At 37.4% G+C, this 17859-nt stretch overlaps 2 protein-coding genes across 2 annotated transcripts; one reads left to right on the top strand and one right to left on the bottom strand.

Annotated features, from left to right (window-relative positions):
- The first annotated feature begins 56 nt into the window (after positions 1 to 56).
- Positions 57 to 6300, top strand: LOC117964681 (mitochondrial-processing peptidase subunit alpha-like). The gene is made up of 13 exons (XM_034908990.2): positions 57 to 407; positions 994 to 1196; positions 1551 to 1630; positions 1764 to 1846; positions 1934 to 2028; positions 2390 to 2490; positions 2598 to 2861; positions 2954 to 3046; positions 3168 to 3286; positions 3543 to 3633; positions 3792 to 3854; positions 4208 to 4352; positions 4684 to 6300. The coding sequence occupies exons 1-13, from the start codon at positions 361 to 363 to the stop codon at positions 4851 to 4853; spliced, it is 1554 nt and encodes a 517-aa protein (XP_034764881.2). The 5' UTR covers positions 57 to 360; the 3' UTR covers positions 4854 to 6300.
- Positions 6301 to 6715: 415 nt separating this feature from the next.
- LOC117422113 (phosphatidylinositol polyphosphate 5-phosphatase type IV-like) lies at positions 6716 to 17557 on the bottom strand. The gene is made up of 11 exons (XM_034036775.3): positions 17433 to 17557; positions 14481 to 15587; positions 12842 to 12965; positions 12040 to 12137; positions 11622 to 11746; positions 11099 to 11218; positions 10750 to 10857; positions 8983 to 9144; positions 8612 to 8727; positions 8272 to 8408; positions 6716 to 8137 (listed from the first exon to the last, which is right to left on the bottom strand). The coding sequence occupies exons 2-11, from the start codon at positions 15326 to 15328 to the stop codon at positions 8005 to 8007; spliced, it is 1971 nt and encodes a 656-aa protein (XP_033892666.3). The 5' UTR covers positions 15329 to 15587; positions 17433 to 17557; the 3' UTR covers positions 6716 to 8004.
- Positions 17558 to 17859: the final 302 nt, after the last annotated feature.

The raw sequence follows: 17859 nt of genomic DNA, 5'->3' as shown, positions 1-17859 counted from the left end.
TACGGGTTAAACTGAGAGAACTGCATTGCACAACGTTATGTTATCAACTCAGTACCTGTTGTTAGTATAACCAACAACCCTGAACTTAAAAAGTATTTTAATTTGTCAAGGGTGTCCCATTTTTATTCCCTATCAGTGAGCAGCCACGCTACAGGTTAATATTTCTGGAGTAAAGAATGTTTGGAATACAGGAATAATTCTAAATATGTATTGTTTTTTCAATAGACCCAGTCTAAAAAACGTCATAATACATAAAAAAAAGCTTATATCTAGAACATGTGAGCTGCTAAGCAACCCAAACACAGGAAGGAACATATAGAACCGGCCCCGGAAACAGAAGTGGATTAGGGGCAATCCAAGATGGCGGTACACATGGCTAGAATTAGAAGTTTGAGCAGACTGCAAAGGTAATGTTATTATTTAAAAATAAATGTCGAACAAGATACGTACTAGAAAGGCAACACATCGGGCAACGTGGCGTTTGTGGCCGATGTCTTAGTTTGTAGAACGGAAAACACATGTGACTTTGGTCAAATTAGTTACACATGTATCTAATTCTTAGAAATGTCAAGCTTATCGTGCTCGCTCTTCGCATTGTATTTTCCGGCAGTATCTGACATTTCGTGTGTTGTTTGTTTGAGTGAAACTGATCGAACACGTTTGTCAGCAGATCGCTTCAGTACAGTATATCGTTTTTACTCGTTGTTGTGTATTTTATATAATGAGATTTGTTAAAGGCAATCGCTGTGTTGTAGTTCTAAGCAATGATACGAAAGCATCTAATGACCTGCCACTCTGGCTAAAGTTTAATTTTGTTTTGCAGGAAAAAGTAAATGTAACCTTAAGGTACTTATTGTACCGTCAAGTATCATTAGTGGCGTTACTACCTAGTTGCTACCCCAGAGAAGTAACCTATTGGCAGCCTTTAGTCCGCCTCTCCACCTGGCCTCTTGACCTCCGTGTCTTGGATATGATGATTGATTTCTCTTTCAGGTTTGGTCTTGCAGCGTACAGGCGGTATAGCAGCGGCACCGGCTACCCCAATATCTCACTCTCCACTGCTCTTCCAGGCACCCCCAAGCCAGTCTTTGCAACTGTAGATGGGCAGGAGAAGTATGAAACTAAAATCACTACTCTGGAAAATGGGCTCAAAGTGGCCTCCCAGAATAAGTTTGGCCAGTTCTGTACAGTAGGAAGTAAGTCCTGATTTTACAGAGACATTACCAGGAACAACATGCTTATCAGTTTCTTGTTTTGAAGGGTACACGTGGTGGGGGAAGTTGCAATTAACTATGATCTATTAAATATTGATTTCTTATCACAAAGTACTTAATTCTTATATTTTAAGGCTTGCAAATAGTTAAAATTACAGCTTTAGTGAAGCTTTTTGATACTTTTATTGTGTGTTGTTGCAGATAATATTTCCCCTGGGTACCTGGAACAATATCTGGAACAGGTTTAATATTAATGACAGGGCCAATGATGGGGGTTTTAGGGAAACTTGGCTGAAACACTGTTTGTCATTGTAAAAAGCATTTATTTTCTTTTAGTTTTAGTCAATTCGGGATCCAGACATGAGACAAAATATCCCAGCGGCATTTCACATTTTCTTGAGAAACTGGCGTTTTCGGTAAGTAGGCGTTACAGTTGTAATTCTTCTTTATGTTTGTGATTGTACAGCCCATTTATTTAGTCCCACAGTTGTTTAGATCAATTGGATATATCCTATTGAGTTTCTCATATTGCACCTCCTTCCATTTCAGTCTACCGCCCAATATGGAAGCAAGGATGAAATCCTCTTAACACTGGAGAAACATGGAGGGATCTGCGACTGCCAGACCTCCAGGTACTGCAATACAGAATCCTGCAAAAGACTGTCCAAGTTGTGCTGAACTAATGTGCTGAAGTGAAATCTTGCTGCCTTTATTCACAGAGACACCACAATGTATGCTGTGTCAGCTGAGGTAAAAGGTTTGGAGACTGTGGTCAACCTGCTGTCTGATGTAGTGCTTCAGCCAAGGCTAACAGGTAGACACCATTTGATTTAATAAGGAGAAGTTTGTTGACTGTTAAGGGATCATTTTTAAAGGGAACTGGGAAAACACATGTAAAGCACATAGAGCTAACAAAATATTTCCTATAAATCTTGACTGATAGGAATTCCTGTCACTGTAGGTTTCATGTTTTCCTCTGGGATGGTGCTGGGAGTTTAGAGTCTTGTAAAAGTAAAGAAATAGCAGGAATGCATTGTATTGATCATGTATGGAACGGATGCTTTGGATCATTTCTGTGCTAGCAGAGAACAGTATGTGATGGTACACTGTAATTTTTAATATTAACAGTGGCAGTGAAATTGCCATTATCCAAGATCTGTTCATTTATCTTTCAGATGATGAAATTGAGATGACACGGATGGCAGTGAGGTTTGAGCTGGAAGATCTGAACATGAGACCTGATCCTGAGCCTCTCCTCACCGAGATGATCCATGCGGTCAGTCATTTTTTGACTGTGAATCGGGTATTTTGATTGGCCGAGAGGATTTGTAGCATGTCATTTCATAACATTAAACCCTCCCCCTTATCCCCTCTCCCTCCTAGGCTGCGTATCGGGGAAACACAGTGGGCCTGCCCCGCTTCAGCCCCCCAGAGAACATTGACAAGATTGACCAGGTCATGCTGCACGGCTACCTGCGCAACTACTACAGCCCTGAGCGCATGGTACTGGCCGGAGTGGGTATAGAGCATGACCAACTGGTGCAGTGTGCCAGGAAGTACCTGCTGGGAGTGAAGCCGGTGTGGGGGGCAGGGAAGACTGGAAATGTGGACCTCTCTGTGGCACAGTACACAGGGGGCATCGTCAAGGTAAGACGCCTTGAAACACACTTCGTTTTTTGTTTTTGTTTTACAATCATCTTTATTGGTTCTAAGTTGTGTGCTCTATTGTTTCTCCTCAGACTGAGAAGGACATGTCTGATGTCAGTCTTGGACCCACCCCAATGCCAGAGCTGACTCACATCATGATTGGATTGGAAAGCTGTTCATTCCTAGTGAGTTTAAAAACTAACTTTAAAAAACAACTGCGCTCTTTAAGAGAATGATTTTTTGACCTGTTTAGTTGAAATAGATCGTTCACCCATTTGTATTTTTGTGAATCGATTCCATTTTCAGGAGGATGACTTCATTCCCTTTGCAGTGCTGAATATGATGATGGGAGGGGGAGGTTCATTTTCAGCGGGTGGACCTGGAAAGGGAATGTTTACCAGGCTGTATCTCAATGTCCTTAACAGGTACGCTGGAGACTATTAGAGATTGCATGGAGGGCTATCCTGATTCCTTTGTGGATTTAAATTCACTTCTAATAGGGGCCACAACAAAGGGTTTTAACACCCCTGTCCACTTTGCTTTATACAGTCTGTACTTCCATCACCAGCAAGGATAAATATCACTGACAATGTGGATATGGTGTAGGTGTACCATATGTCTGTAAAAGTGACACTTGCATTAACCTCATCCTCCCTAGATCATTTTCATCTTGTGTTCTAGGCACCACTGGATGTACAACGCAACGGCTTACCACCACAGCTATGAAGACACAGGGCTGCTTTGTATCCATGCTAGTGCAGACCCCAGACAGGTGAGGAAAGACTTTAAAAATATTAGACGTTGACAGTAGATCAAATAAACCGATCTTTTCAGTATTCTACAAAACGTTTTTGGTATTTTGACAGATGGATATTGATGTGCCGTGTTCGTTTTACTTGTTTTTTGACTGACATTAAGTCTGATTTCTAGGCCCGAGAAATGGTGGAAATCATAACGAGAGAATTTATACAGATGTCCGGGAGAGCTGAAGAGGTAACTGACTACTTACATTGCTTAAAAGCCAGTAGTATGGCCATAGTGATGTGTATTCCATAAGGATTGCTCATTGTGGCTGACACTTTGTATTGCTGGTGCTTTTGCATTAAAGGTGGTCATACGGAAACAGTCTGCACTTAACAGGATCATCATAGTTAACATACTTAAGAACACACTGGTTTGAATATAAAATGTAAACCCGTTTTGGAAATAAATAAATAAACGTGGAGCTGCTTGACTATTAAGAATGAAAAGAGAATATGAAGGTTAATAATGAATCAAGGGACTCAGAGTAGAGGAAAGACTGTCTCAGGTGCTGCTTGTTGAACTAAACCTGCCTTGTTTTGCAGATGGAGCTAGAGCGGGCGAAGACACAGCTGAAGTCCATGCTGATGATGAACCTGGAGTCTCGGCCTGTCATCTTCGAGGATGTGGGGAGACAGGTGCTGGCCACTGGCAAGAGGAAACTGCCTCATGAGCTCTGTGACCTCATCAGTAAGTTCTTTGGTTATGGAGCCCCTTGTCTCCCAACAGCCTTCCTGTGGTTATTATATGAATCTTTTAGATTTCTTTGTATTTTCATGCACTTTGTACTATATAGGTGTTCTGATATTTCAGGTTTAATTTTACTCCTGAGGATTAAGCATTGGAGACACATTTATTAAACACTCCTATAAAACAATTGTCTTTTGCTGTTTTTATTAGCAAATACTCCAAATGATATTGCATTTAACATACAATTGCACCTTTTTTGTGTTTCGGATATTCTAAATTTCATTTAACTGCTAACTCGCTGCTTTTTTTTTTGTGTGCCTTTCTCTTAAAGGTAAAGTGACTGCGAGTGACATCAAGAGGGTGACTGCCAAAATGCTCCGCAGCAAGCCAGCAGTGGCAGCCTTGGGGGATCTTACAGAGCTACCCACATACGATCATATCCAGGAGGCTTTGTCTAGTAAAGAGGGGCGTTTGCCCAGAATATACAGGCTCTTCCGGTAGAAGACAAATGCATGGTGCAGGATTGTGCAACACAAACTTGGGTACTTGAGACGTGGGTATTTTCTTAAAGGAACCCTTTCCAAGAAATGTTTCATAGTGTGTAAATACATTGGGGCTAAACATTGCTACTACTTTCTTCAACGGGAAATGGTCTAAAACGGTTTTGCATTAAGCCTTTATGACTACGACTAGGGTGCAACGCCAGAAACGGCGCACAGGTAGTAAATTGTTCAGATACTACAGAGACAGTTTCAAGTGTGCATTTATTTAGGATACAGATGTGTTATTTTGTATTTTATTTTTCCCTGGCAATTATTTTATTTAACTATAGAGCTGGTCTTTGTTTTTGCATTTAATGCGTGATATGATATTTAGTTTAGCTATCTAAAGTGCCAGCCTTATGGCCTTTTAAATCTTTAAAAAGGAGAGAATTAATTAATTTATTTAGACTTTTAAACAAGCATGTCTGCTGCTTGTGAACAGATTGAGGGAAAGTCTATTCCACTGGCTAACCGGGTTCAAAGTAAGGTTCTATTGCTCTCAACCACTTTGCTGTTTTCTGTGTTTCAACAGTAGTGGCTATAAAGAGTGACTTATTTATTGGTCACCAAAACAAAGTTTTGATGAGAACTGGAGCTTTTCTCCAATGAGGAGCTTTTTCCTTTACTCCAAGTAATCCAATTTCCCGGAATCTACTTGCATCCCCTTTCCACAGTCCTCAGTGACTTGTGCTTAAATTACTGAGGTTCCACTGTGGCAGGTTGTAAGGGTGTCAATCTTAGTTTCAATGCCATATTTTGTAAACCTGTAAACTCAGTTTATAAATACAAAACTGTAGAATGCAGTTCTAGATTTTGTGCTGCTGTATCTTCTAACCAGACTTTAATCACAGTGCCCATAGCGGTGGCGCTATATGTTTGCAAAACATGGTCTGGAGTTTCTTGAATGTCTTTCCTCCCTAACCTTAAAGCGTCTTTTGTAAACCCTTGTGTCCAAGCCATACTAATCAAGCATTTTGAATTACTGACTGCATACTTACAACTTAAACTGAATATCATTGTATTTACCACACACCGTGGTAATTTACATTAATACGATTCTAAAACTCTTGGCTTAAAGGGCTTTATTGAATAATGAACCCCCTTTTTTAATAAGTACTGACCTCTTAATGTTAGTGAGTTTATTGTGAATGTATATATGGTAGCTTGTATAAGATGTTAAACTGTTCAAAGTCTTTTGTGGGTTATATGTTTCTTAGACACCTGTTCAAAGTCTTCTGTGGGTTATATGTTTCTTAGACACCTATGATGCAAAACGTATTTAAATAAACACTGATTCAGACATTTACAAAGTGTTTATGAATCTTACATGTTGTTTTAAGCAGACTTTCACCTTTATGCATTTTTTTTTATTTTATCTGCACATATTAAAGACTTTATTTCTTAAATGAGATGGCTCAATTCCATTGTGGTAATTAAACATTTTAATGAACATACTTACCCCTGCTAGAATTAAAGTGTGGATGCCAATTACTTGAAATTCCTTCTGGTCTGTTTTTTGGTGTTTTAAACCAACTGGTGTTAAACCAAAAGCACTTTCCTTCCTTTCATACAAAATATGACGATCATTTTAGTTAAATAACTTATTTTGATTTAAAGTCTAAGCTTATCAGCTGTCCTAAAACCATATTGCCTGTCTTTTAGAATTTTTAAATAACAACCTGCCCTTGCAGCAGTGTAATGATCTGTGGTGGTGGCCCGGGGTTACCAGTTATTAACACTGATTCTTGGAAAAGATCTGTTAATTCTGTAAGGAATTAAAAAAAAAAAAAAAAAAAAGACAACAAAGACAAGCGCTTATCACTTAACTCTGCATTTATGTAGAAAAATATATAAATTGCAGATAAGTATACAGGTGTGATTGTTATATTTACAATGTTGAAAATTTTAAATAAGTTTAACACAACATAACAAGTGTAAAAATAAAATGAACAACAAAGTAATAATCCCCTGATCCAATGTCACAAAAGATACCAGGCACGAGCCCTTCGTACCAGTGTGATATATTTGGCATCTTGCCTAATAAGCAAACATAAAAACAGTGCTTGTGAAATACATAAGAAATTGACAACAATTTGCTGGTGTTTTTGTGAGTGTAAACCGCACCACACATTCTATTTGTTGTAATGTATAAAGATGATTAACTGTGTAAATAGTTACGATGCAGCCGCTACCTGTTGAAAACTACCCCATGAGAAACACCCCTGGACAACCCCTTTGGAGCTCAACATGTAACCGAGCACGTAGACAATGCTAATGTTTAAGAATGAATCTTAAAATGAGACGGGTATAAAAAGTGCAGAGCCAGGATCAAACCGAAGAATCATTCTCACTGATTACAATATTTCAGTTTATTAGAGTACTGGAACAATAATCTGTTAAGGCAATAGGGCCAAAAAAAAAAAAAGTTTTAAACAAATATTTCGTTAAATTTGGCCAATTGCACATACAATTATATATAATACTGTTTAGATTGTAAGAAATTGCTATACTCTATTCTTGCTACTTAAATAATGTGCGATAATCACTGACATGATTGACAATCATGTGGCATTGTTTAGGTAGTGTGGATAGGCTATTGGATACGTACCAGGATAAACAAACCCATTAACAATTGTGGAAGCAGCATTATATTTTACTCCTAAGCATTTTGTTTTATAAATGAATACCCAAGCAAATAAAACAGTATCACAGACAGTTAAAGGTTAATAATGTATTTCCTATGGTCATCCATTCTGGTCAGCAATATGTTGTATGAAATATTTTTCATTCTGGAATAATGGGGTATCTGGTAGGCACCTTCAAAGTTAACGTTATATTTCAAGCACAATGTTCTGCAAAGGGCACAGTCAATTACATATGTATCCAAAACACGAAACAGAACTTCTGTGCACTCCTCCTTTAAATTGTTCTTTTTTATTTTGACTATCCTGAAGGTTAAAACAATGCACAGTCTGTATTGACTGTAATTAACAGCTAATCAGCATTGATTGTATACCTTGTATAAAAGAGACCAGGCTGTGCTTTTTTGTGTTTTTTGAGATTCCGGTTCTGTTTAGAAGTTCCCAAGTTTCTCCTGCCGTTGCTGATTGTCAGGAAATGGCACAGACCGTGCTGTTTTTCTGATTTTTCAGTGCCTGCTTCCTTTGGAGTTCCCTGGTAATCCTCCTTCTGATCCCCTCCAAATACAGCTCCCTGTCAAACTGACCAGCCCCCAATGGAATACTGCCAGGAAAACACACACACAAGAATTACTGCATTGTCCAACCCTTTCCTGCTACTGATTGTTCATATTACAGATCATTTTATTTTATAAACTACATTTCTACAAAGGGAGCAAAAACTGGCGCTTTACTTACTTGTCTCTCCCAGGTCTCACTTTAACTTGAAATACTCCCAACACTGGCCTGTGGTCTGACGATTTAATAGTGGAACAGCAGGTATATTTCACAACCTTAATGTCACCTTTGTGACGACTTTTATACAGCACACGGTCCTTTAGGAGAAAGATAGAAAAACGGCATGTCTTTTAACAGTAGAGTGATCCCAGAGTACAAACATATAATGGGGTTTAGTTTTAGCATTTTCTCTAGATACTAAAAGTGTGAGAAAAATATTACAAACTGGCATATACTTCTTAAAACACATATTATAGGTTCTGATTTCCTAACTCCTATAGTGTAATTTGAGATTCCTTACTGTATATGAAGGGGTTCTTTGCTTTGTGGTGGTGTCATAGATGTCACATCCAACATCAAATTTGTATGTTGGGGGAAACTGTATAGGAGCCTCTTTGAACCCTTGAAAAACAGAACCTGCAGAAAATAAATGGCATGGTTATGAATAGTGAATTCAAGTTATACGTGCGATAGGTAACACCAATAATCTAAGGGGACAAAAATGACCGCCCATGAAATATGCTTGACACTCCAACACATTGAGGCTATAAATAACGTGTTTCCAAACCATGTTCAGCAAACCACAACCCAGCTGTTCAATGTTGGTGGTATAGTTTAGGGTCACAACCCCTTTACATCTTTATAAACGAGCAGTGTGGTTTAGTTACATACCATCTTTCATTTCCTTGGAAAGCTGATCATACTGTAGTAGTCTGCTCATGTCTGAGCTGAGGTCCTGCTGCAGGATTTGATCCACTCCAATGCGGTCCATATTCAAGCGGAAATTAAAATCTCCAAACCAGAACACCTCATCAAATCGTGTAGTGACATCAGCTAGGGGTACAAAAAAATGTTAATAAACTATAATACTAATACATTAACTGACAAACTAATGCTAATAAACTAACTGACAAACTAAATTAACAAAACACCCCGACATACGGTAAAAATGCAGCAGTGACTAACAGTAATTATGAATACAAGAATGAATTTGAACACAATGGTTATTAACACAGCACCCCTACACTCTAGATTACTCTCGCGATGACAAGTCAGTTTGAAAAGATTGAATAAAACATTTGAATTTGAGTTTGATGATGATGAGTTATCAGTTTACAAAACAGTATTGTATCAGTTGTGAATCGGTTAGCAGTGAATCACTAGCTGTGCCAAAAAGGTGTTCTTTTAAGCAAAGTTCCTGTTTCTTTACAATGAGAAAATTCCGTTTCAACAAGGGTGCTTCCTAAGCCGAAGTGTTCTCTTAGGAGGTGTTCCTATACACAGAGACTACTGATTATATTAGTGCTGGAACAAACACAGGCTTTTCATGTTCGGATATTCATTCATAATTGAAATATTCGTTCATTTTCAAAAAGTAATAAAAGCCATTATATTGCTCAGAACGCAGGCAGAGACAGCATAACAGCAGGAACAGGGGTGTGTGGCCCCTGTGTGTGTGTGTGCCTGTATTTTACAGCAAAACGTTACAATATGTAACACTTTAAAGAAGAACAACATCCCAAGAGTAGGATGCCACATAACAGTTCAAGTTAAACGTTGTTTTGTTTAATCCATGAAACAAATAGTACATAAAGTTGACAACACACTTTATTTATTTTTCATTCCTTGCCATTGCCAGTTCTTCACAGTAAACAGTGGCCAGATGAGTTTTCATAAAGTAATAACATGAGGTTTACTTGTGGCTTTTTGTAGCTGAACAAGCAAACGAAAACTGAAATTTGACTTTAAACACAAATAAACAAACGTGCAAATGGCATTGTAAAATGAAGAGGAAAAACTCACCACTTTGGTTCTTGTTTATTACATTCCACATAACAGAAAGTCGCAACAAAAAATGTATAACATATAAAATCTATATAAAAATCACTACACAACATTTCCAGCAAGTTGGGCACTGTTTAAGCGAGGCATTTCAGAATGACATGCTTGCCTTTTTACTGTCCCATGAGATTCTGACTCGCTCCAAAGCAGCACATCGCGTTTTTGACCCAGATGGTCTTCCATAGAGATCACTAAGGGTGAGTGCGCATAATCTGGTTTGTTTACTTTTTGCTGTCTGAAACTTTTAAATAGAGGCTCAAGAGCTGCTGTGTTGATCCTGTGTTTTTTAGTTTTTTTTTTTTATATACATTAATCTCATATATCACATAGAACTCTTTTTCATTTGCCATTTTTGAAACTGTCGCGCAAGTTCTGGTGAGCCAGTAAATAAGTAAAAGATATTAAATTTCTAGCAAATACAAACATCTGATTTTTGTATCCGAATACATGTCAAAACGTATTCGTTCAAATATTCGGATATTTGTCCCAGCACTAGATTTTTCATATTGCTTTTGCATTTTATATTTCAACAGCATGGTTGGTTTCTGTCAAAATGGTATTATTAAAGGAGTAAAGACTAACAAGTAAAAAACTCACAAGAGTTTGATCGATAAGGGTTTGTGTCCGGCAGGATCTTGGGAAGTGTTAAGGCTTCAATGATCTTGTTATAGTCCAGAATCCTTTCATATACTTTTGTTTTTCCAGCTGAAATACAAGCATTTTTATATTATCTTTTTATTTAAAAAATAAATACATTTCAAGCTATGTTTGTTTCAATATTCATCCCAGCGCTAGTAAATGTTCTACATAAAATTCTATAATCACTTAAAGCTGGTTGGTCTGCTTTAAAGGAGTTTTGAGGTTGTGCTTGTAAAGAAATTAGGTATAAATTAGGTGCATCCAGCATGCACGCTGTCTCTCAGATGCATTCAGACTGTGAACTTACATGTGAAGTGGGAGGTGATGAAGATAAATGATGTACCAAAGAATGTAAAGCCAATACCAACAGCTCCTTTAGTCTTGATCTGGGATACGATTCGGGTTGTAACTGTTGTATGTTCAACTTCTGCAAGAAACAAAGTACCAGATACAAACAGCAGCTAAAAGACAGCACACAGAAATAACTTACACTCAGCAGAATATATTACAAGGCAATCCTTAGAGACTGCCAGATTTGATGGAAACAAGTGTCCATTATTCCCTTTTTTGCAATTTATAAGAAAAGGTTAAATTAAATCACAAAAGGTTTTTCTTCTCTAAATAAAGCAAGAAAATCATCACAATTATTATTATTATTATTATTATTATTATTATTATTAATAAACATAAAACCAAAAAACATTGCCTCTATACTGAGATATTACACTATATACATTTTGTCCAGATACAAAAACAGCTAATTGTGCAAACATGTATCATAGATTCTAGCTTACATCTGAAAGGGAGAGGGTAAGTCTACCAGCACCTACCTGAACAAAACCAAATGAGATCCCTCCTAATGAACACAGACAGGTAAAGAACCCCATGAGCGACTCCATCCAGCATGACGTAGTAAGGCCCCAAGGTCTCTTGTAAGCGTATTTCCCACTCTCTCCTGGGAAATCAGAACATACACTTATTACTGTACTTCTGGCAAACAACTGCTCCAAACAGCACAAAGAAGAAGCACATATCCGTAATGGCAACAGAAAGTGAAATGCTGTTCAAGAAAAGATATCCGCTTGCTACAGGCTACACAATCAACTTAAACACTATGCAATTTAAATAGATTTTAAATGTTATTTTAAAGATTTCAGTATGTTCCTCTGCAATTGTTTCTGTGAGAACTGGTTTATTCTAACATTTTAACAGCACAGTGCAACCATACGACTTTAGTTATTAACACACCTGTCCGGACAGCCTTCCTGAACCCCGATAATGTAAATGTCTTGGGCAAAGTCAGCATCAGGAGGTAACAGAAGATCATCCAAGTTATGAGGAAGTTCCTAAAAAATAAAATTTAAAACTGTTAAAATGACAGAGTGGCTTTGAAGCTGATTCTTGGTATTTCTTGCCTTCTATCTTTGTCTGCTTTCCAGTAATACTGACCACATATTAACTGAAATATATGACATGCCCTACTGCTAGGGCCAAATGTTTTGCATCACCTAGAATTTTAGGACTGAGACGTAATTAAAAAAAAAAAAAAAAAAAAAAAGCTATACGAACAGAATTTTGATATTTTATTTATCATGTAATCAAATAAACTACAAAATGATATCGCAAACGTCTACCGGAAGCCATAATAGTAGTACACTATTTCATGTTAAGAGTTCGAAACATCACATTTTTCAATTGATATCAGTTTTTCATTAAGTATATGGGAAAACTACAAAGCGGTATGTAATTAAATATGTTAACAAAACATTATTCAGCAGGTTTCATTCGACTTTATGAAGCAAAATTAGTTAATTCTATATGGTGATGCGAAATTTTTGGCCATAGCTGTATACAACTTCAGGACTCTGTTTTAACCATTGACTAGATATCTTGTAGTCTTGACATTCCTCTATAATGAAGCACTTGCAGTCTAAAAGGATGATTATAGAACACATTATTTCTTGTGAATGAAATAACAATGTTCAATAATTAAACATGTGCTTGGTATCAGACTGTGTACATGCTAGTTCAAATGGAGTTTCCAACCCACCTTTTTTCCTTGCATGTTCCATGTGGCAATATAAATCCCTATACTCCTCTCAGGGAAACATCGATCCAGCTCTTCTGCTCCTAGTAACGCACCGTGGCCTAGAAGACTGCCCTCCAGAAAACTCCTGTGTTGTAGAAATATTTTAAAAAATATACAAGAACAGAACAAAGCAACATTCAAAAACAAATGACTCAAGAGACACACTAAATAAACGTATTGCAGTGCACTGCTTTAAAATGCATCACCTAAACATACACACATACTGTAAAGGGTAACACTTTCAAATAAGTGTCTGTTCATGATTATTTCATGTGTATTAAGGGAAATGTTATGAAGTCATGCTTGTGACTTTTGAATTCAATACGAATTTCATTTGAAATCAGTAGGAAATCATGTGTTAGTTACATTGGAATTACAGACACTTCTGTTTAAGTGTTATCCTGTAAAAGTCAGGTGGGTCTTAGAGTTTATCAATGTTTTGTGTAAGGCCGTACAAAATGGTTAAATAATCCCTCCGCACACCACCTTTGTTTCATAATTATTTTTTAAATTAGAAAAGCTTTATTAACTTAACTGTAAAAAAAAAAAAAAAATTATCTGCAGTGTTCTTTGTTATTTTACAATCTTGTTGGGCCAATTTGTGGACTCAAAGGCCAGAGATTACAAAATCACCTAAATGCCAGTACAATCTAGGCTATGCTAAAACATAATATAACATACATTATGATTTACATACAAGACAGCGTCTAAATCAACAGTTTAAAATATTTTTTTCTATAATAAAAGATTATGCTCTGTACAATATTTGACCAGTAAATTATTTGCATTAAAATAACTATTTGGCTCTTGTAAAGCCTGCTCACATTTACCTGAGGAAGGTGGATCCACCCTTATTCCCCAGTGACCCCTTTCAATGGAATTAGAAAGACTGCCAGCTGTTGAGCAAGCAGCCTCAATCACCCTCAACCTAATGAGATGACAGCCTTTCTAATCTTGACAATACTCAAGCCAGGTCTTAAAAGCTAAAGTTACTTTCCTAACATGAAGATTTGCCATGTTGGTATCACAAAGTCTGGTCCTCATAGCTTTTTCTAGTTCATTTTCAAAATGTTTTGGAGACTATTGTAAATATAAAACAGCATCTTAGGAACTGCTAATGCTCTACTCTGAAAGTGGTATTTAGTTCAAATGCACTGAAACAAATACAACATATTTATGGGCTGCTTCCATCATCAATAATAACGGCTACAATTTATTTAAAAAATAAGTTTCCAGAGTCTAATGGTTACGGCCAGTTATTCAAAAGGTGTTTTTAAGAGATGAAAAGCAAAATCACCTTTGAAATTAGTATACACTTCTGTGTTGAAGATTCTTTTAACTGGACTGTTAGGAAAACATCAGGTGCATAACACCCTTAGAGTTAGTAGGGTTGATTTGATTTAATTTGATTTGCAAAGATTTGAGTGAGATACAGCAATAAGAAAATCTAACATACAGAATCTTTTAACATAGCATTATATCCTGAGAATTTGCTGAACTAACAAGCACATACAGCAGCTGCCACATACATTTATAGACCTACTGGTTGATAGTTGTATATATGTTGAGCAAACGGATTTAGAGCAGAAACAAGCCTTACCTATTTCTTACATCCTTGGATCGAATTGGATTGAGTACACTGAGTGAAGACTTCATGGAGTTAGTGGAACAGGTATCCGACACCATACTGTCCAGCAGCCTGCCATCAGTAAGGTTACTGTGCTGTCTCCCAAACACACTCTTAGGGATCACTCCGTAATCCATACAATCCTGGTCTATCCTATTAGCTGTCCTTAATGCAGGAGATGCCATGTTGAGTTCCATAGCAGGCAGGGGTCCTGTAGGCTGAAGAGGAGAAAGTTTTGTTTTTGAAGGTTTTATTTGTTCATAATTCTGACTGGATCTCCTTTTCCCAGGGTCTGAATGGCTACTGCCTCCATTTCTAAGACAAGGAGAGACCTGGAAGTCTCTTGAGGCGTTGCTGTGAAGGCTGCTTGAGGAAACCCGTCCATCTAGAAATTTGAAAGTGCTGTTCAAAACCGGGTGACCAACCAGATCGTCCTGAAGGGAGTTCACAGAAGAAGATCCGATCCCTCCAGGTTCAGCCAGGCTCTCCTGGCTTGTTCTGAACCTCCGTCTTCCCACCTTTTCTTCTAGGGAGAAGGCCTTTTCCAATTTAGGATGCCCAGGAGGTTTGGGCAGAAGGGGTGGTCTTGGTAGGAAAGCATTATCCAACATCTGAGCTCCTTGGCCCAACTCGTCCGGGGGAAACCGCAAGGTGTCATTCAGAAACCTTTCACAACCATATTCTTCTGAGCCCTTTTCCACATTTTCTGTACTGTCATTAGCTTCCAAACCCACTGGCTTCTTTACTGCTTTGGTTTTTACTGAAGAAACAGCACCTGTGCAAGGCTGAAGTGGAACACCATTCTGATAGTTCATTATCATATTTGCACCTGTCTGTTTCTGGCAGAATAATTCAGCCCAGGCAGCCCTGAGGATGTCTAGGAAGGGCACTGCATGATTAATAATCCAGGGAGTCCAGTGTTAAATATGTACTACTTTTACTCAATGGCTGTGCATTGCAATTCATGAAGATAACTGCTGGAAGAAAGATGTTCTCCCACAAAATACCATTTATGTGTGTACCCATCCAAGACCCAGATTTCCAGATGTGGTAGTTCCATCGCCTGCTGCTGCTACATACCTGCAAAACAGAAAATTACAAATAATAATCTTCCCAGGTTTTATGGGCATTGTTAAATAATTACCTGATTAAGACCTTAAAGTAGGTCAAATTAGCTCAATTAAGTAATTTAGTAGAACAAAAACCAGGGGGACCAGAGGGACAGGAATTGTGTATTCCTGCTAAACAGCCTGTATTTATTTTTACTTGCTGATGTTACTAATACTTACTCTGGAAGGGTCTGCAAGACGCATTAAACCAAATGTCTGTCACTGAAATCAGCAATACTAAAAGCTTAAAAAAATGATTTAATTAAATCATGTTTACATCGTTGGTGAATAACAACACAGATATCAGTAGCATGAAAAAGTAGGTCACTGCAACCTACATCATCAGCATGAAGAAAAGCTCATCAGAACAAATGCATCAACTGTTATCAGACTTTAGAGAGTGGTTCTTTAGTTAAAGCATACTCTGGAAATACATAAACGGCAATAACCTTATGAAATGATTAAAAACTAATAGATAGTGAATTTGAAAAATAAATTACGGTTCTAACATTGAAACTGATCAAGGCAATAACGTGTTATATTACACTTTGCAGATCATCTTTACTCAGTGCTCTGACACACAGGTTGCAACGCTTACAAACAAGACAAACTGTTAACTTTAATTGAAATTATCTTAAGAAATACCGGTACATATTTCTAATAAACATCTGGCATTTCAACTAAATGCAGCCACTAAAATGAATTAATTGTTGGCGTTTTGTTGTGTTCTGGGCATTCATCCAAGTATTCCTTTGTTTGCTGTTCCTTCTTACATAATAAATAAAGACCTGCTACGGCAACCAAACAACAACCACAGTGTTAAACTAGAGACTGTCAATGCAGGATGAGCACGCACTTAACCCCCTATGAGGAATTGAAATGATCTTTTCATAAAACATGTCCTGCATTGTCTATATTTCACTTTGCAGTCATCAACTGGTGATCACTTTTGAATAAGGCTTTATTTTATAGTACTTTGTGGTTCTGTTACCAAAAGTGGTGTTCTGATTGTCAGACAAGGATTTAATGCTAGCAGGACTAAACTGCGCACATACTAATATCTAAACAGTGGGGTTAAAAAAAAAAGATGTATTTAATCCGGTTCAAAGTGTTCGGCGGTGTTGTTTCATACTGCGTTGTAATTGTGCACAGTAAGAACTGGTGACATGTTGGCTGCTTGCTTCACGTTACCGTAATTCAATTCTATAAGAGCATTTACTGTAACACACTCGTCTAGCGTTCATTTACAATTTACATACAGTAACTTTACATTTGATCACACTAGGTAATAAATAATAGGTCCACTTTAAACTATAATTTAATTTATACTAGAATACAAAATCAATAGTATTCCTATAGCAAATCAAATAAACGCACACCGACATTGCAAACTTTTTTTTTTTGCTGAGATCGGGAAAAAAAGAGAAAATAATAATGGAAATATGTACCTGTAACATATTTGATTATTTGTGTCATTTTCTGTTACTACAGTATTGACTATACTACTGGACTTAAACAGCGCGGTAATGACTATTGACAAAATTACGTTACTTAAAATAAAGGCCACAATAACAAAGACGTATGCTTAATTATTTAACAATGATAAAACATGACTGCTTGGTTGCCATCTCAATCACTATATGTACAACTGCACTGGTTTATTGCGTTAAAAATATAATGTAGCTACAATGTGTGTTTGGAACTGCGTCATCTTAAAAGTAAAATGTAACTTATTGTAATAATAAAATTTGTACTGTATTTGGTTGTAAACTATTCAGTTTAAATATTACAAAAAATGTTAAACAATGTCAAGTACCTTAAATTCCCTTTCGCGACTGTAGAACCTCCATCACTGCCTGCTTCCTTAGTAACAGATACAGCTTCCTTACCAACAAGCGAGGCAAAAGGAGGCGGGGCTACTACTATCCCCTTTGCGAATCTATTAGAGCGCCTCCTTCTAAGTGGAGGAAGCAAGGAACAGTCGTGTTGACTAAATCCAAACTATTCAGTACTGTACTATTACTGTACAGAATATGCAGCAACCTTCAATTTCCATGTCTGGGACAGGAGAAGCAGGACACTCCCTTGATTTCAGGTACTGCTCAATGGTCAGTCTGATGTTCTGCAAATACTAAAGTAGTTCACTTAGGGGATCACTAAATCCTGTGATCTCACTTCAAACACTCTAAACGTAAAGCTAGAACAAGTAGATAAACAGCTAATGCACTGATGAACACTTGTCC

This window comes from Acipenser ruthenus, chromosome 31 (assembly GCF_902713425.1).
Source record: "Acipenser ruthenus chromosome 31, fAciRut3.2 maternal haplotype, whole genome shotgun sequence".
Classification (NCBI taxonomy): Eukaryota; Metazoa; Chordata; class Actinopteri; order Acipenseriformes; family Acipenseridae; genus Acipenser; species Acipenser ruthenus.
Note: the sequence above shows the minus strand (reverse complement) of the source record. Positions and strands in the feature narration are given on the sequence as shown.

What these genes read in the sequence shown, in the direction of transcription:
- LOC117964681 (XM_034908990.2), top strand. Translation starts at nt 361, where the DNA reads ATGGCGGTACACATGGCTAGAATTAGAAGTTTGAGCAGACTGCAAAG. An exon ending in TGCGACTGCCAGACCTCCAG is followed by an intron (nt 1,847 to 1,933) that starts GTACTGCAATAC and finishes CTTTATTCACAG; the next exon opens with AGACACCACAATGTATGCTG. An exon ending in TGTCCGGGAGAGCTGAAGAG is followed by an intron (nt 3,855 to 4,207) that starts GTAACTGACTAC and finishes CTTGTTTTGCAG; the next exon opens with ATGGAGCTAGAGCGGGCGAA.
- LOC117422113 (XM_034036775.3), bottom strand. Translation starts at nt 15,328, where the DNA reads ATGATAATGAACTATCAGAATGGTGTTCCACTTCAGCCTTGCACAGGT. An exon ending in TCTCATTTGGTTTTGTTCAG is followed by an intron (nt 11,219 to 11,621) that starts GTAGGTGCTGGT and finishes TGTTTCTTGCAG; the next exon opens with AAGTTGAACATACAACAGTT. An exon ending in AAAGAACCCCTTCATATACA is followed by an intron (nt 8,409 to 8,611) that starts GTAAGGAATCTC and finishes TTTCTCCTAAAG; the next exon opens with GACCGTGTGCTGTATAAAAG.